This window comes from Lathyrus oleraceus, chromosome 4, assembly GCF_024323335.1.
Source record: "Lathyrus oleraceus cultivar Zhongwan6 chromosome 4, CAAS_Psat_ZW6_1.0, whole genome shotgun sequence".
In the NCBI taxonomy this organism is placed as follows: Eukaryota; Viridiplantae; Streptophyta; class Magnoliopsida; order Fabales; family Fabaceae; genus Lathyrus; species Lathyrus oleraceus.
The window spans coordinates 203036607-203056277 of NC_066582.1; the positions used below are offsets into that span (position 1 = coordinate 203036607).

Genomic DNA, 19671 nt, shown 5'->3' on the forward strand with positions numbered 1-19671 from the left:
AGTTGGTTCGTTGGTTAGATGGAAAAATACCAGAAGGGGAAAAAATTAGAAGTGTTGAGAGACTCGACAATATATTTGGTTGGGTGCGAATCAAAACTGATAAGGATGCTAGAGAAATGATGTTTGGACGAGATGACATCAGTTTGATTGTTGTAATTAGCTAGAAATATTCTGTTTTAAGTTTGCTTATGTTGTAGTGATGTTTGTTGTGAACCTTATTGTAACAAAAAGTTAATGATATATAAAAATTGAAGGTTACAAAAATCCAATGTTACAAAAAGATTATGACTCAGATGTTGCTCCTCGATTGGGACAGTTGTTCTTATTGTGTCCTGGTTGACGACATATACTACATACTCTTATCATTTCATCTGTCGTATCCATTTCTGTTCTAATACACGTGCTGTTTGACCGTCCCTTTTTCTTTCTACGCATCTCGTCGTTGTGCCAAACTATGTCACCTTCATATGGAGGCCAGTATTCCTCCATTAGTAGCACTAAGAAGCTTTTGTTATACACATTCATGACAGTAATGACCTTGTAAACATCAGACAAATGGTTGTAAGCGTCCTGACGAGTATATGCACATTCCGCAATGACATGGGAACAAGGAATGCGGAAGGCCTGGAACTTTCCACAATTGCACCAACTTCTATTTAGTTTGACAGCATAGGATAAATTTGTTAGACTATGGCACGGATCTAGAAGGGGGGGTTGAATAGATCCCAATTAAAAACTTGAGTCGGCGCTACCAATTTGAAAGAAAATTGGTTTTAAAATATTGTTTTAAGTGCGGAAGCAGCCGAGGAAAATTTTAGTCTAAAACGAACCGTTATTGGAAAACCGGATATGCGTTAAGCTAATGGATTAGAGATAAAGTGAAATACAAATCACTACACTATTTGCACACACAATTGATATATTTCACTAACTAGCAAGCCTAGTTCCAATGATCCAAAATACCAAATTAAACTGAGTGCAAACTTAAGACAACTTTGGCTTATGCAAATTAACAAACACTTGGTGTGCATACACTCCAAGAGATATTTGAGTTGAGTAAGTAATTCAAATTTATCTAGTACAATATACTATTGTACTTTGTATTCAAACAACAGTTTTAATCTCTTACTCAACTTATATCAACGTTTGGTAAAATTGCTTAAACTAAAATCACTTAATTTTTAAGCTGAAAAGCACTTATGCAGAAAATTAAAGAAGACGCAGATTTGATGAGGCAGTTCCCCCGCCGTCCTCGCTTCGGGGTACGTCTGCCCTCAATTCTAAAATTAGAATTGAGATGATTAATTAGATATCACCTGTGAAATTTAATCGTTTATACAAGGACTGCAAAGCATGTAAACAACAGAACTTCCAATGTGTTGAATGATGCTTCCTATCCTTGCTCCTTGATTCAAGATGAATCAAGACCTTCGATCGTTGTTGCTAGACCTCCGATTCCAGCCCCTTTGTTGAAGAATCTTCCGTTCTTCAAACCCTCGGCCCGGCTGATCTCAAACACAACGAGTCGAACCCGAATCCTTCACTTCAATGTCACCGAATCCGCTACTAGACTGATGAAGACTTCCTCTTCTCAATCACCTTCGCTCGGCTGAATATTGATGAAGCGATTCGTCCAAAAACCCCCAAACACAAACCCGTATTGGAGGACAAAACCCTAATGGTTTTATTCAAGAAAGAACCTGCCACAAGCTTCAACTCGAACCGGATTCTTCGATCACAACTTCGAACCTTATCACCTTTAATCGATCACGAACCACATCAAAAGTAATTGTGTGCAATTGATGTGTTGTGAAATGTTGAAGATGAAGATGATGAGTCTTGGACACCTTTTTCACTCTTTCTTGTTTCCTTGAACACTTGAACTCAAATTGACAAATGTTAGTTAATAAAAGTGTTTTGACTACTATTTATAGTAACAGCTTACCAACCAAAAATAACAGCTTTTCAAACAGTGGAAAATACTCAGAACACTGAGTTTACGCCCGAGCGGTCGACCATAGGTCGGCGTGCGCTGACCCGTGGGGAATGCGCTGACCCCTATGGTCGACTCAAAGGTTTCATGCGCTGACCCGTGGCCAACTGCACTATGCCATGCGCCGACCTGTGGTCGACTCAAAGCCATCATGCGCTGACCCGTGGCTCATGCGCTGACCCTTGCGGTCGACTCATAGCTTCCATGAGTTGACCTGTGGTTGACTCAAAGCATCATGCGCTGACCCGAGGCTTATGCGCTGACCCTTACGGTCGACTCAAAGCCTGCAAACCTGCAAAAATCGTATTTTGTGATTTTCATGCATTTCGTCATGATCACACTTTGTCCATATGTGTTTCTAAGAATTATAACAGATTTAGATAAGCATAGGAAAGGATATGATCGGTGATGTGTTGCATTTGTTTGTAGACATGCATGGTGGTCATTTGTCATCATCGAAACTTGCGATCGTATGTTGTCTGACACTTTGCCCTTACAAAATTTGGTCTCCCCTCATTGTGGTCCATTGTTTCCTGTACACTGAAATTTTGCCTATGACGGTCAAAGACTGTTATCGCGTGTGCGCTAGCTTTGATGCTCTCCTCTTTTATCACTTTCATGCAACACTCACTGAATATTTGCCCAGACATTAACACCGCACTCCATCTTTCACCTCTGGTTGCGAAGGTAGAAGCCAACCTATAATAGGTTGATCTGACCAAGGCAGTTATTGGCAGATTTCTAATGCCTTTGAATACGTCGTTCATGCATTCCACAAGGTTTGTTATCATGTGGCCCCATTGACAGCCTCCGTCAAATGCCTTTGTCCACTACTCTACTGGTATGTTATCCAACCATCTTCTTGCATCTTTATTAGACAATCTAATTTCATCACGGTAATATTGAAATGACGGTTGAGTTAGAGCATACCCAACATTTACCACTGTCTTGCGAAGGTTCTTATCTTTGATTGCACGCATGAAGTTTTGTGCGATATGTCTAATGCAATAGACATGGGTAGAAGGAGGATCATGCCATCCGTTGTCATGGTTATTGTAAGCATTCTCAATGGCAGCATGTCTATCAGAAATCAAACAAAGATTGGCTTGTGGAGCCACATGTGTTCTGAGATGTCGAAGAAAGAAACCCCAACCACCAGCGGTTTCACCTTCAACCAGGGCAAAGGCAATGGGGAAGACATTGTTGTTGCCGTCTTGTGCAACCTCCATAAGCAAAGTACCCTTGTATTTACCGTATAACCATATTCCATCAATTTGAATAATAGGTATGCAGAATGCAAAATCTTTGATGCATGGATCAAACGCCCAAAAGAGGCGGTGAAAGATTCTATTTCCAGCAACACAGGTTCTGTCTGGCGTAAATGCTGACAATGTCTCCATAATTGCAATAGTTCCTGGTACGTATGTTTTTAGTGCCCATAAAAACCATGGCAATTCTTTGTATGAATCCTCCCAGTTATCGAATACCTGTTCAACAGCCTTTGTCCTCGCAATCCACGCTTTCTTGTAAGATGAAGTATAATTATATCTTGTTCTAATATGAGATATAATTATACTCACCTTCACTGATGGGTCTTTGTTAACAAGAGGCAAAATGTCTTGACATATCAATGCATCGCTTAATTTTAAGGTGATCTTGTTCAATGTTAGTTGTAATGCAACTGTGAGGTGGGTTTATTGAAGCTATCTCCCAAGAGTCGCTTTTCTTTTTGTGAGACGCAACCAACCGAAACTTATAAAGGATGTTACGACATTCGATGACATATCTTCTCGAATCAGTGCGTTTCACTATGAAACCAATAGAGTTATTCATGTGAAATTTTTTGATAGCTCACACACATTCTTCTTTAGTGCGGAACATGTCTCCCACCTTTAACTCGCCTTCTAATTGTGGATACGGGTTATAAAAAACACTGTTGGATGTCTCATGGTCATGCAGATCCATGTTTGTCATATATTGAGGCGGATTATAGACATGACTTGGAGGTGATGGCGTTGGTTAATCATCATCTTCAATGTTGTTGTTAAACATATGATCGACCTATGTCTCAGTCTCTTCTTCTTATTCATCAACGACGTTGACTTCTGCTTCCGCTTCTGGGTCGACGTCATCTGAGTATTGTGAATTAAATTCCACACCAACACTCACTACTTCCTCAACAACATCAAATCTTTCATCTGCAACAACCTCTTTCATCTGCACCAACCTCTTTCATCTCCGACAAGATGTCTATCCTCACAATGAAGGAATCACACAGAGGAACAGTTGCAAACATAACAACTTATGTAAGCATTTAATTCTTTTGTTATTTGTCTAGAATACCTTTTAATAACATATCAACTTAGTAACGCGTTTTGTTGTTTCTTTTATAGGATGTTTCAAGGTTCCGTACTCGGGTCCACGAATATGTACACATGGACCCGATGATTCAACCGTATGTCGAACTCGCCGGTTTTGGACATATAAGCAAAATAATGTCTTGGTCGGTGGATAATAAATTCATTCTTGCGTTATGTGAAAGATGGCATCCCGAGACACACACATTCTGGTTTCCAACCGGTGAGTGTACCGTGACGTTAAAAGACATCTACATGCTATTGGGACTGCGTATCGAAGATAAAGTTGTAAATGGTATAACCAACTATGCGAATTCAATTTGCATGGACCTCTTGGATGCTGATTTGTTAGATGATAACTCAAGAGGTCAAGGTATACTCCTTTCACGCCTTAAGGCATACTATAACAGCTTACATTTAGATGAGCATTCTACCGAAGAGGCTCGAATAATAAAAACTAGGTGTTACATTATGCTTTTAATTGGATATTTTTTGTTTCTCGAATGTAGTGGATCTAGTATGCATGTTATGTATTTACCTTTACTAAGACATGTAGATAGAATATAAAGTTATAGTTGGGGATCCGCTTGTCTGGCCTATCTTTATAGCTCTTTATGTAAAAATTCACACAAAGACACATCTACCTTTTCTGGATGTGCTGTTTTGCTCCAAGCATGAGGTTGGTCAAGACTATCATCCCTAACGCCCGTCAACAACAACCCTTTCACATTCCCATATGCACAAAAGTAAGTTGTTTAAAATGATATATATTTACTTACTTTACCGATTATTATCTCTAACTAATATTTTTACCTTTATGGTGCAGATGGTCGACACGTGGTATGAGTTATAACAGATGTCCTAGACATTGTATTACATAGTATCGCAATCTCTTGGATCACCTTCGACCGACAAATGTATGGATAATAACCTAATTATTCCGTAATAATTTGTTAATTTCTTCTACCAAGTTTATAATCTAACATACGTTCACATTTCAGTTCATTTGGCGTCCATACCTAAATTTGGATCATGACCATGAAATCAACGAAGAAGACGCAGCCGTATGGACTACATGCATACCGATCATAAGATTCATAACAATGATCGTGTGAAATTGCAGTTCGGTATGCTTCAACACATTCCAGATCCCTCAGCAAACCCAGGAGAATGACATCTACGCAAAGTTAACGACAAATGGAACTTCAAACCATGGCAAAGCTTCGCTAGATCTGAGTGTCGCAGATGGAAGCACCGCCATGACCATGTCTTAATTGACGTTGTGATGCCAACTGAAGAAAAACCAAGTCGTACTTATATGGCTTGGTACATATCGGTTGGTTTTGAGTTCATCGCCGAGGATATGTACCTATACGACCCATGCCAGACAACCTACACACCAAACGCCTCAACATCTAACCCCCAACAACATTGTCAGACCGACTACATACAACCCCTTATCCGTCAAACTTTCCGTTCCACAAACACACAAACATACAACCCTAACATGCCATACACCCAACCACAATACTAAGAGCATACCCCGTATCACCACCACCAACTAGATCATCAACCAGATATCCAGCATCGCTTCACACCTAACACATCACCCTGCCAAAGCCGCCTTAGCCAAAACATTCAACGATCATTTAACACCAACCGTCCCTCCTCCTACCATAGCCAAGAAGCCCAAACATCTCAAAACTGAAACCTTCAACAACCATATCTTTACCAAACACCACCACAATCTTTTCAACCTTTCCTCGACGCATCATTCACACCAATGCCTCCCTTCAATCGTCTCGGTTGCCCACCAACAAGTCAAACACAACCCAACTACTCTGACATGGATCATGAACTCAATTATGGCGATACACCTTCGATACATACACAAGACTACGCTGATTTGTCTGACTATCTCAACCTGCAATCTCCTGTAGTTGGTAGTGATCTTCCTGGGTCCTCAGATGCTCAAACACCTGTGGTGAATCATCAACGTGGGTTAGGGCCACGAGTTCGGGTAGCTAGGGGATGTGGGACCGGAGGCCGGTTAGGTGATCTTGGTCATCAACATTAGTCTTTTTTGTGTAAACGAAAATTTATATTAATATGAATTGGTCCGATTTCGAAATTATGTATCATGTAGATTATTTTTGAAAAAAAATTACAAAATACATTGAGGTGCCAATCCAATTGGCGCCTCCCTTTAACCTATACACATGGGCGCCAATTGAATTGACTGCACCATATACCTTAGCCAATCCAATCGGCGTCTCCTCTCTAAATTTAAGAGGAGGCGTCGATTGGATTTACGTCTCCTCCTAAAAATGGAGTAAATTGAGATTTTTTTTGAAATCAGAGTTTTTATTTTTATTTTTAAATTATGGGTATTTGGATAAAAAATTCTAACATTCAAGCATTATTTAAAAAACTACGCCAACTTAAATTATTTTAAATTTTTAGATAAAAAATGATAATGTAATGTGATGGACAGCCACGTGTAATAAGGATGAACATGATTGTAAAATGGTCGTGGAGGGAGAAGGATACTTCATCATTTGCTTCCAAAACTGACCTATTTTAATTTTCTTTCTAGTTGTGTTTTTCTCGGCTTCAAATCGAAAAACCACCCAATCGCTTGCGCAAGGTACAAGAGGTAAAATAAACCTCTCTCAATCTCCTTCATTTCACTCGCATTTCATTTCACTTGATCTCATCCCTTCTTCTCGTTACAGTACCAATTCGTAACAGTTTCTCCGGCGAACTCTTTGAATTCTAGGGTTCTCCACTATCATGGACCAGGCTGAATTAACCACCGATCAGGTTCGTTCCGATCTGATTCCTTTCCCTTTGTTCTTCAATTCTTCGATCTGATTGCAAATTCCCGATTGCGCTCGATTCCGAACGAGTTTTTCCGGTTTTTAGTTGTTGTCAATTGCAATGCTTTCGATCTTCCATTGATGTTGTGTTATTGTTTTCTTGAAGGTTCTGAGTAGGGACATTCCATGGGAGACGTACATGTCCACCAAGCTCATCTCTGGTACTAGCCTTCAGCTCTTAAGGCGCTATGATCACCGATCGGAAAGTCAGAGAGCACAGTTGCTCGATGATGTAATTATTTGATTTTGTTTATTTCGTTTCGATTCTGATTTGAAGTAGATTTGATTTACGATTTGGAGTTTGATTATTTTCTCGTGTTGAAAATTCAACTTCGTTGTGTGGCAGGATGGTCCGGCTTATGTTCGCGTGTTTGTTCATGTTTTGCGTGATATTTTCAAAGAGGATACAGTTGAGTATGTTTTGGCTCTGATAGATGAAATGCTGACAGGTAATTTGTTGAATAAAATGGCATTCTTTTTATTTTTATTTTTATTTGTATATATCGTTGTCTGTTATCAGTGGCGTAACTAGATAAATCTTTATATTATCTCATCTTTGGCAGCGAACCCGAAAAGAGCAAGATTGTTTCATGACAATGCCCTTGCGGATGATGACACTTATGAGCCTTTCCTAAGTTGAGTATTTACTCCGAATATGTTTTTGTTTTTCGTATTAATTATTTAGGTTGCTATGGCGATGATAGAAGCTCAGTTAGACTAAATTGCAGTTTAAAAAAAAAAAAAATATGGTTGTGAGCTGTGGCCATGGCGATTACTTTAGTCAAGTATGTTTTATAGAATTTTTGTTTGCAGTTGTTTTATTCATTAGCTTCTCTCTTTATCTGAAACCCTTTAACTTCAACATGGTATCAGATCCATACCAGACTTCCTGACTTATGTCATCACTATTCTTCTGCCAAGTTCCCTGGTACTCTGTACTTCAATATAATGATTATATTTAGATTACTTTTCTAGCTATTGCTGTCACTTTCCAACCATCAATCCACGTGCTACCTTCCTGTTGCTTATTCATCTCACCGTTGGTCATGTTTGATTCATCGACTCTTTCTAGTTTTGTTGAGACCAGTTTCAAGTCGAGAGTAATGGTTGATTAATGAAGGGATTAAAGACATTATATTTTCAATGAAATGAAGATGAAAAACTGTCTTATTTTATTTAAACATTTTTTTGCAATGAAACATAATGCTCAATCTGCGCATATATACTTTAATTCTCTATTGAGATCTTTTTATAGAAAATGTTCATATTTTATTTAGTTATAATATATAAATAAATATATATGTATTGGTGACCTATATTTTTTACGTTAGCAGCGCCGACGTGTCCATGTCGTGCCCGGCGTCCATGCTTTCAGTACCTCATAGGTTTTGTTTTAGTTGCAATTTTTTGCAGAAGTTTTGTCTCAGTTGTGGTTTGGTACCAGTTGTCTCAGATGTGCTTTGGTATTGGTTCCGACTTAGTTGCAATTTGGTATTGGATCCAGTTTCAGTTATAGTTTGACTGATGTTTTTTATCCATACTTACAGTCTGACACTAGTTTTTGTCCCAATGGAAATTTGGTCTCGACTAATGTTCCAGAAGTGATCTAGTCAACATGAAGTTATGTTACTTAATAACAAGCTTAAGCTTAGTAAGCTTTGGTGAATGTTGGAAATATTAAAATATTTTATAGTGTCTTGATATTATTTTACAGTATATTAGATTGTCTCATAGAATTAGTTTCTTATCATAAAGTATCTCAGAATCTACCTGAAGATTGGTTTTCACATTTATCTGTTTGTATCATAAGACTATAAGTATTGTATTAGTATGTGTCCGAGTTTAATCTCTGTCAAATGATAATCATCAATCATATCAAACCTTATTCACAATTCAACATCTTTATTCGTTTTCTTACTTTTTATCTAAAACCCTATAACCAACAATATGATTGTTTTGTATTTTGTCTCTTTTCATTGTAGTTAAAAGTTATGGAATATAGACAATAAAAAATAACAATACTGTACATCTTGCAGATTGCTTCGGAAAGGAAATTGGTTCGTACAAGAGAAAAGTTGTAAGATCCTTGCTTTAATAGTCAGGTAATATAAACATGGGGCATTCTGACGTTTTAATTCAAAAAGTTATTGGAATTATATCAACCAAGGGTTGTATAAGTTAATTTTTCAGTTATGCAAAATTGTAACCTTTTCTGATTGTAGTGTCAGGCCAAAAAATCAGAGTGGCAATGCTTCAAAGGGAGAAGCATCAAATGAAAAGAAATCAATTACCTCTATTGATGATGTTTTGATAGGATTGGTAAAATGGCTTTGTGAGCAGGTGTGTAATACTGAAACTCTTTCCTTTCACTATCCCAAATTCAGTCATTAGCTGATAATCTTGATGTTGTAAATGGTAATATCAATTTGAGATAGGCAAAGTCTTTGCAAGAGAAATATGTTTACCTCTGAGAGAAATATTATGAGCTTGTTAGATCAAATATATGCTAGCTTGTTATATGAAGATCAATTATAGTTTATAAGAGTCAACATTTGATCTACCAAAGGGGGTTGGGTCTTGCAAAAGATGCTTGTGCCCCACTTGTGGCGATCCACAGTATGAATCCTCATTGGAGAAGTGTCCATATTTGGTTCATAAGATGTTGCTTTGCGTGAATGAAAATAAATGCAAGTTAAATCCAAAGATGTGAACAAAGTCAGTTATATATTTTTTTACATAAAGAAAGTAATATATGCTCATTCTAATTATTGTATCTGTAGCTGAAGAAACCTTCTCATCCTACTCGTGGAGTTCCAACAGCTATCAATTGCTTATCAAGTCTACTTAAGGAACCTGTTGTTAGGTCTTCCTTTGTTCAAGCCGATGGGGTCAAGTTGCTTGTGCCATTGATTTGTCCAGCATCCACTCAACAATCTATTCAGGTAAGTTTGCTGGAATTCAAAGATATGACAAATTCTGAATAAGTATTGTACATATGGGTGCCTGCATAAGCATAGTATATCTAGCTATGCTTGTATTGCATATAGATGGCTAAATTGAATATGCTTTATGCATCTAGCCAAATAGTAATTTCTATTTGAAGAATACTGATGGAATGACACCTGTTTGTCGGGAACTTAATTGATAATTTCCTTTGTAACAGCTTCTTTATGAAACATGTCTCTGCATATGGCTCTTATCATATTATGATCCTGCAATTGAATATTTGGCTACTTCAAGGACCCTTCCAAGACTTATTGAGGTTGTTAAGAGTTCTACAAAAGAAAAGGTATAGCTGACTTGTTCCATTTATGTTCGCCTCATTTTTTCTTACAAAATGTTGTTCAGGTTTCATTTTTAATGGCAATTATTAGTTATAATTTTATGATGGCTGTTGGCTTAAATTGTATTTACGTTTGGTTTTATGTTCACCCATGCCATGATAGCAGCTAAAAATCTATATTCATAAATTCATTACTTTATCCGTCATAGAAATCTAATGTTACACAATTATTTTGCCTACTTTGTTAGGTTGTTAGAGTTGTTGTCTTGACACTCAAAAACTTGTTGTCGAAAGGGACATTGGGTGCTCAGATGGTTGATCTTCAGCTTCCACAGGTTGTTCAAAGTTTGAAAGCACAAGCGTGGAGTGATGAGGTGAAGAATTATGACCTGCACAAATTTTTCTGTTGAAAATTTACTTGTTGAAATGTCATAAAACTATAATAATAGGAGCCATGCAATGTTAGTGATTTTTGATGTACTTCTCGCCAATGTTGATTTATTTGCAGTCAAAACTGATTGAATTTGAATGTGATCATGTTTTGTGATATAATTGTGATCATTATGATAGCATTTTAATAGAAAAAGGAAAAATCAGAAATCTGTCTTCTCAGAACTCATTGAAAAGATTTGATCCCTATCCTCCTATTTAACCGCTTGTTTACTAGCCACAGCATATATTTGATGACTTGAAAACGTGGTTAATGAAATTGGATTACACAATAGTGATGCTTGCTACCTTAGCACTATCTATCATCTTGCTTGTTTTCCTTAACCAGCTAACCACAACATGTTTCCTTCTCTTATTTTGAAATGCATTTTTGGCACATACAACATTGTGTTAGTAATTTGAGTGCACATTTGTATCGGCCTACCAACCACCTTTTTTCATTTACTAAGAAAGAACCCTTTCGAGTTGCTCTCACTTTTTGCTCAAATTGGCTTTATTTTAAACATAATATAACTATTTTGTTCTTCTCCCATTATCGAGATCTTACATTTCTGGACGTTTATCGCTATTCAAGCATCTGGCTGCATTTCCTTTTGAAAGTATCTATTTCATGTAACTTTCCCGAATTTTCTATTGATAAGAAAAGTTTTCGTAGGACTTGTTGGAGGCACTGAATTCCCTTGAAGAAGGGCTTAAGGATAACATCAAGAAGCTTAGTTCTTTTGATAAGTACAAGCAAGAAGTTCTCCTTGGCAATCTAGACTGGTCTCCCATGCACAAAGATCCCTTATTTTGGCGAGAAAATATAACCAATTTTGAAGATCATGATTTCCAGGTATCTGCATTATCGCATATTTTTGTGCTTCAATTCATTTTTATTAAAGCACACCTGAAAATTTAGGCTGTGAAGACAAAAAGGCATACTTTTGATTCCATACTATTTTCCTTGCTATTTTGTGGAGTATAAAAATTGGTATCTCTGGGACTCACCTGTTTCCCTTAGTGTTCGTGAGTGTAGAAAACCCCTTTATGTGTTGTGTTTTTCCCTCTGGCTTATGGATTCCGTCAGACATTTAGAACATGCATGTTTCTTTTCCCCTTAACCGTGACGAGGGCATTTTTATAGCAAGAACAAATGATTGTATGTGAAGAGCCATTAGGCAATGGAAGAAAATATTCCTTAAATGAAATATCATTTATATTGTAATCCCAATTATGCACTCTATCTTCCCAATAACGTTTATCTACAACCTATTTATACTCTCTTCATCTGTTGCAGATTCTAAGGGTCCTATTAACAATTTTGGATTCGTCCAATGATCCAAGGACTCTAGCTGTTGCTTGCTTTGACATTTCACAGTTCATCCAATGCCATCCGGCTGGGCGGATCATTGTGACAGACCTTAAAGCCAAGGAACGAGTGATGAAACTAATGAATCATGAGAGTGCTGAGGTTACCAAAAATGCACTTCTCTGCATCCAAAGGCTTTTCTTGGGTGCAAAGTATGCAAGCTTCTTGCAGGTCTAGTTCTATTTCGGTCGGGTGGCCTATTATTATTATTTTATGTACTTCATTTCTTGAACTCTCCTGTTATCTCACAAATAGATCCAACACTTCTCTGTACAAGGCTTATTCATTGTTGTAATAATTTATTGTCTATGGTCATTAAGATTTCAGTTGGAAGCCTTAGAAAAGGTTTGATTTGAGAAATAAGTATCCTTGATATTCTGCTATTGAATAAATCAAGTTTTGTAACTTTATACTCAGTTGTGCTTTGTGGGCATGTTGAATACAGGTTTTAGAAATCAGAATTTCTTGTAAGCATGGCTATCTAGTTTTTTTTTGGTTGAAAAACTAGCTACTTCTAAATATGCTCTTTTCAAATGAATAATGATTTGAGGGATGGGAAATTTATCGACTTATTTCTTGCCAGAGCATAAATCTTTTACTTTGATGTGTAGTGAAATTTGCTAGTGCCTTAGCAACATAATGTTTGAATTTACTGCAATATTTATTTTGGCTGAGGAGCACGTAGGTTTGATCTAGAAGAGGATACAATATACCATTCATTTGAGGTGGGAAGTTTTGTTAGCTGCATGTGATGACACAATTATTTGGTGTTTAGGTTTGGTATGTGCTCTTGATAGATGTCGTGATCCTTAGATAGAAGTGGTAGCAAAGACAACTAGCCGTCCTAAGATGGATTAGTCACTAGAGCACTCAATCAAATTATATATTCTTAGCTGAAAAGTTAAAAGTAAAATCCAGTATAGAATTTCCCCTGCAATTTCATTTGTGTGCATGAATAGCATACTGTCAACATAAATGACAAATGTCCAATGTGTCAAGTAGTAGGAAAGCAACAAAAGAAATTAAGTTTAAAGCTATAGACAAAATCTCCTGCTGATTTTATTAATCCAACAAGCTATTTTATCAACGATGCTGAATCTGTTCGTCTCTAACTAATATATATTTCCTTTTCTCTTCCCTGGTGTCTTTCATTTGCTCACACCTTCTGATAACAATGGTTTCTTACTTCATTCCATTCCACTCTCTATTTCTTGCACTTTTATTCTTTTCTGCCAAAGGAACAAACTTCTCACGCCCTATGAATTTCTCTCTTTCCTATGACACATATGTTGCATACTTTGCTCGCTTTCCAAACTTTTTAACCCTCACGACCATATCTGATATATTTGACACCACTCCTCAATCCATTGCAAGAACAAGCAACATAAAAGATGAAAATATGAACCTTGTTCCAGGCCAACTTTTGCTAATACCTATAACTTGTGGCTGCAATGGAAATGGAAACTACTCTTTTGCTAATATCTCACACTTGATCAAACAAGGTGAAAGTTACTACTATCTTTCAACCATTTCGTATCAGAATCTCACCAATTGGATAACAGTGGAAGATTCAAATCCCAACCTGAATCCATATTTGTTAACAGTGGGCACCAAAATAGTCATTCCTTTGTTCTGTAGGTGCCCTTCAAAAGAGATAGAGTATTTGATTACTTATGTTTGGCAGCCTAATGACAATCTTACCCTTGTAGCTTCCAAGTTTGGTGCATCACAACATGACATAATCACTGCAAATGCAAACAATTTTGGCCAGAATTTTACAGCTGCAACCAACCTTCCAGTTTTTATCCCAGTGAAAAGCTTACCAGCTATTTCACAATTACACTATTCTTCAAGTGGAAGAAAGAAAAACAATCATTTTCCTATTATCATTTTCATTGGTACGTGTCTAGGATGCACTATTCTGATTTCACTGTCGTTACTAGTTTATGTGTATTGTTTGAGGAAGAGAAAAGCTTGTGAGAGTAAGTGTGCGCCTTCAATGGAGATAACAGATAAATTAATTTCAGAAGTTTCAAACTATGTAAGTAAGCCAAAAGTGTATCAAGTTGGTACGATTATGGAAGCTACAATGAACTTCAACGAACAGTGTAGGATAGGGAAATCAGTGTACAAAGCTAAAATCGACGGTCATGTTTTAGCTGTGAAAAATGTTAAGGAAGAAATCACAGTCACAGAAGAGTTGATGATTCTTCAAAAGGTAAATCATGCAAATCTTGTAAAACTAATTGGCGTCTCTTCAGGTTACGTTGGAAATCACTTCCTTGTATATGAATATGCTGAAAATGGATCACTTTATAACTGGCTGTTCTCTGAATTTTCCACTGCTTCAAGCTCAGAGGCTATCCTCACATGGAATCAGAGGTTAAACATAGCAATTGATGTTGCAATTGGTTTGCAATACATGCACGAACACACAGAACCAAGTATAGTCCACAGAGACATCACATCAAGTAACATCCTTCTTGACTCAAACTTTAAGGCCAAGATATCAAATTTTTCTGTTGCAAGAACTACAAAGAATCCTATGATAACAAAAGTAGATGTTTTCGCTTATGGGGTGGTTCTGTTAGAGTTACTAACAGGAAAGAAGTTTTTGAGCGAAAATAGCGAGGTGGATATGTTATGGAAAGATATCAAGGGTGTGTTTGATATAGAAGAGAAGAGAGAGGAAAGGGTTAGAAGATGGATGGATCCTAAGTTGGGGAGTTTTTTTAATGTTGTTGAAGCTCTTAGTTTGCTCTCTTTGGCAGTGAATTGCATAAAAGAACAATCTTTGTTAAGACCAACTATGGGAGAAGTTGTTCTTAGCCTTTCGCTTCTCACTCAACATTCTCCTACTTTGTTAGAGAGGTCTTGTACTTATGGATCAGATGTTGAGGTTATAACTGGAATGGTTACTTCCATCATAGCTCGTTGATTGAGGGAATGTAAATTCAGTATCTGCAGCTCAATTTCGGTATATTAGTAAAGATATTATGCAAGATTGTAAGGATGTGTAAAAATAATGAATTTTTGTTAACATACTAAGATTTATTTTGAAGTTTTGTACCTCATTGTGTAATTTAGTGAGCAACTTCTAATAGTTTCCAATTGCCATAAACGTTACAACTTAGTCCCTTAACTTCATTCCAGTTACTCTGTTTGAATCCTTTCGTCAATTCCTGATAAAAAGAAGTTTAGTTCTAGTGACGCGGCGTGACAGCAAGACCATTGATACAAATTTGAATCAACATATGTAGTTTAAAATTGATACATTGTTTAAACTGCAGAGATTTTGTTTTCGAGGAACCCCGCAGTTTAAACAATGTATCAGTTTTTAACTACATATATTGATTCAGATTTGTACCAATCACATTGTTGTCATACCACGTCACCAAAGCTTTAACGTTTTTTTTTGCTAGAAATTGACGGAAGAGTCCAAATAAGATAATAAAAGTGAAGTTAAGAGACTAATTTGTAACGTGTTTTAGTTAAAGAATTAAAATGGAATATTAAATTAAATTAAGGGAATAAACTGAAATGATCATCACCTAACATCATTAGTTGGAGTTGTTACTGCCTTTATCCACTTAGAGACATACAACCACCATTATGTAATAATTTCCAAAAGATTGGGGGAATGACCTCATTCATGCCTCACCCATCAAAAGTTCTATTTCAAGGATGTTAGATATTCCCTACTCTTTGACATATATCACAACTCTTTACCAGTTCATGTGCATCTTTAAAAAGAGAGGGTCAGAAATAACTTGATTGAAGAACTTTGGCAACAATTATGATTCCTAAAAAATGTCCTCCATAAGGAGCCTTATGACAGGCAGACAAGATCTGTCGTGCCTCTGGTTGGTCCACACATCTTCTAAGCAGTTGGTCAACATATTGTTTGTACAGAAAAGGTTCATCCCAAAAGTAACTTTTGGTCATATAGAAGAACTCATTCCTTTGATGAGAGTTACAGTCTGGTGGAATGTATCTGCTGACCAGGTAGTTGACAATATCAGCTTACCAAGGTGTCGTGCCAGAGGTGATCAACAACAACTGTTCATTAGGAAAACTCTTCTGAATGTCTTCATTATTCTTGTTCTTCACTTCCTATGGCAGTCTTGAAGGATGGTCATAAACCAAATTCTCTATTCCTTTCTTGTCTCTAATTTCCAGGTCAAACTCTTGTAAAAGTAGCATCCATCTTATCAATCTAGGCTTGGCATTCTTCCTGGCAATGAGATACTTTACGGCAGCATAATTAATATACACAATGACTTTTGTTCCCATCATCTAGGATCTGTCTTCATTTGCCTCTTCATGATAAGCAATCTCTCCACAAGACTCCAATTCATGCAAAATTGCTTCAATATCTTTTTCTTCATTTTCGGTCAAAACATTGTAGGCTCCGATAAGAGATCTTTCTAACGGATTAGAAACATGAACTTGGTTTGCAACTTCCACTATTTCCTCCTCGGTGGCATCGATTCGGAAAGAATCATGCTTGTCATTAGGATGCTTCATGGCTTCAAAAAGATTAAAAGTTACCTCTTCATCTTGCACTCTTACTTTCATGAGTCCATCATCAATGTCAATCATCATTCGGGCTTTTTTCATGAATGGTCTTCCAATAATTAGAGGAACATCACGATCCTCATCCATATCTACTATCACAAAATCTACCGGAAACAAGAATTTGTCCACCTTCACTAACATATCTTGAGCAACTCCATATGGTGAAGTGGTAGACTTATCGGCTAGTTGTAAAGTCATCCTTGTAGATTTAATCTCAACATTCCCCAATCTTTTAACAATGGATAAGGGGATTAAATTGATGCTAGATCCCAAGTCGATCAAACCATTACCAGTGTAAGTGCCTCCAATGGTTACCAGTAAAATGACTCGGCCCGGATCGGATTCCTTCCTTGGGAGAGTTTTTTGGATTATGGTGTTACAACGTGCATCAAGCAAGATTGTCTCGTCTTCCACATATCTCCTTTTCTTTGTGAGAATATCCTTCATGAACTTTGCATATCTTGGCATTTGCTCTAATGCATCAGCAAATGGAATATTTATTTGAAGTTGCTTAAATATATCCATAAACCGTGTATAGTGTCTAGCATTATCCTTCTTTGATGGTGCTTGCGGATAAGGTAGATGTTAAGCTGGAATGACACTCACTCCTTTGTCTCCTTTCTTCTTCTTTCTTGGCTCGACTTCTTTATTCATTTCCACTTCACCCTGCTGCTCTGCTGACCCTTGCTGTTTCTGCTCTTTTCGTGGTGCGAAGGGTGATCGCGGCGCGAACTGAACAAATTCTATCCCTTTCTCCTTTTCACACTCCACATCCTCATTTTCAGGTACAACCACCACATCATTCTCTACTGTAATCTCCTCACTTTTTCCACTTGTCAAGTCTTTACCGCTTCTAGTAATAATTGCTTTACAATGCTCCTTTGGATTGGTTTGAGTGTTAGCGGAGAAGGAAGAGCCCGCGTGTTGTTCCGACAATTGCTTTGCAAGTTGGCCTACTTGATTCTCCAAATTTTTGACAGCTGCCTCATTACTCTTTTGGTTTGCCATGGAGGCTTGCATGAATTGTGTGAGAGTGTCTTCTAGCTTTGAACTTCCGCCTTGCGATTGTTGTCCTTGAGAATTTGGATGTTGATAAGGACTTTGTTGCTGAAAATTTTGGTTGTTGGACCTTGACGGTTGGTAGCCTTGATTGTTCCTTTGATATGAGTTGTTGTGGGGTGGAGGTTACCTTTAATAACCTTGATTTTGGTTGTTCACATAACTCACTTCTTCCAATGGAGGACAATAACCGGTTGGATGATCTCCTTGACATAGTTCACAACATGCTACTTGATGTATAGCTTGAGATCCTTGAATTTTCTTCATTTGTTGTGGAAGTTTGGACATTTGTTAAGTGAGCAACTCCACTTGTTGAGAAAGTAGCTTGTTTTGAGCAAGAATCGCATCATTAGTATTTAATTCAAGAACTCCTGGTTTCCGTTGTGAAGGACTACGGTCATGTTGACTTTGACGATCATTGAGTGCCATCCGGTCAATAATGACTTTCGCCTCTTCCGCATTCTTTGACATAAGAGAGCCACCCGCAGTAGCATCCAAAAGTGTCTTGTGAGTTGATTGGAGCCCATTTAGAAAAATATGGATTTGAGTGAGTTCATCAAAACCATGGCCTTTGAATTTTCTCAAAATTAACTGGAATATTTCCCAAGCCTCATTTAGCGACTCGTTGCTTCCTTGAGTGAATACCGCAATAGCCGTTTTGGCTTCCATGAATCGGGATTGAGGACAATATCTTTCTAGAAACTTTTCTTCTAACAAATTCCAATCCGTCATCACTCTTGGTGCTTGATCAAGATACCACTCTTTTGCCTTTCCCACTAAGGAGTGTGGGAAGATTCTCTTGAATAATGCTTCTTCACCCGCTTCCTCTATTCCCGTAGAACCCGCAATCTCATAGAATTTGATGAGATGGGTATACAGATCTTCATGGTCTATTCCGGTGAATGGATTTGCATAAAGGAGTTGGAGGATTCCGGTCTTCATTTCCGTGTTCCTTCCACCACGAGCAAATTGGGCATTCCTCCTTGGACTATTTGCGGACATTTCGGTAGGAGTTTCATCCGCCATGTTTTCTTCATAAGTTTCTACACCCACTTCTTCGATTTGAACAAGTGAATAAGTAGATACTTCTTCTCTCCGGTTCCTCTCTTCGGCTAGTTTCCTTCTTCTTCGTGTTTTGCTATTGAGCTTTCGAAGTGTTCTTTCAATTTCGGGATCAAATTGAAATTGCTCCTCGGTAGCCTTTCCTCGCATGCACTAGAATCTATAAAACTAACAAACCAAGTGAAACACAAGAGTGATAGTAAGTAAAAAACTTAGAACAATGAATTATTGTAATGCTTGTAATATCGAACACCAATCCCCGGCAACGGCGCCAATTTGTTGAAAAGTATATTTTCGGCAAATATTTTAATATCGTATCCACAGAGATTGGTTGTTATTACCGCCGTTCTATAATCCAAATTGTTATGAGTTTAAATTGTAACCAAGTTGTTTTGTTTGAAAAGTTATCTTTTGAGTAAAATGATACTAAGACAATAAAATAATTTTAATCAAATGTAAAAGGCTTGGCAAGATTGAAGTTCACTATTCAAATTTCCTATGTTTCCTTATGACAACTATATAGACTCAAAATTATTGATGATATTCAAGTATCCTCTCAATATCATTTATCTCTAAATGATATTGTGATAATCCCTATATTAATGGTTAAATGATTTCTCTACCTAACTATCAATATAGCAATCTTTAATGTTTGATAC

The 19671-nt window shown here is 37.3% G+C and overlaps 2 protein-coding genes across 2 annotated transcripts; both read left to right on the plus strand.

Moving 5' to 3' along the window:
- The first annotated feature begins 6808 nt into the window (after window positions 1–6808).
- LOC127074522 (V-type proton ATPase subunit H) lies at window positions 6809–12723 on the plus strand. Its single transcript, XM_051015855.1, has 12 exons — window positions 6809–7006; window positions 7086–7173; window positions 7336–7461; window positions 7576–7678; window positions 7793–7863; window positions 9264–9331; window positions 9452–9569; window positions 10010–10171; window positions 10393–10518; window positions 10761–10886; window positions 11618–11797; window positions 12242–12723. The coding sequence occupies exons 2-12, from the start codon at window positions 7144–7146 to the stop codon at window positions 12488–12490; spliced, it is 1359 nt and encodes a 452-aa protein (XP_050871812.1). The 5' UTR covers window positions 6809–7006; window positions 7086–7143; the 3' UTR covers window positions 12491–12723.
- Window positions 12724–12877: 154 nt separating this feature from the next.
- Window positions 12878–15382, plus strand: LOC127074521 (serine/threonine receptor-like kinase NFP). Its single transcript, XM_051015854.1, has one exon. The coding sequence runs from the start codon at window positions 13488–13490 to the stop codon at window positions 15249–15251; it is 1764 nt and encodes a 587-aa protein (XP_050871811.1). The 5' UTR covers window positions 12878–13487; the 3' UTR covers window positions 15252–15382.
- The last annotated feature ends 4289 nt before the right edge of the window (window positions 15383–19671 follow it).

Excerpts from the sequence above, each read along its gene's own strand:
- LOC127074522 (XM_051015855.1), top strand. The coding sequence starts at position 7,144 with ATGGACCAGGCTGAATTAACCACCGATCAG. Across the intron at positions 9,570-10,009 it reads TAAAATGGCTTTGTGAGCAG|CTGAAGAAACCTTCTCATCC; the intron begins GTGTGTAATACT and ends TTGTATCTGTAG. Across the intron at positions 11,798-12,241 it reads TTGAAGATCATGATTTCCAG|ATTCTAAGGGTCCTATTAAC; the intron begins GTATCTGCATTA and ends CATCTGTTGCAG.
- LOC127074521 (XM_051015854.1), top strand. The coding sequence starts at position 13,488 with ATGGTTTCTTACTTCATTCCATTCCACTCTCTATTTCTTGCACTTTTA.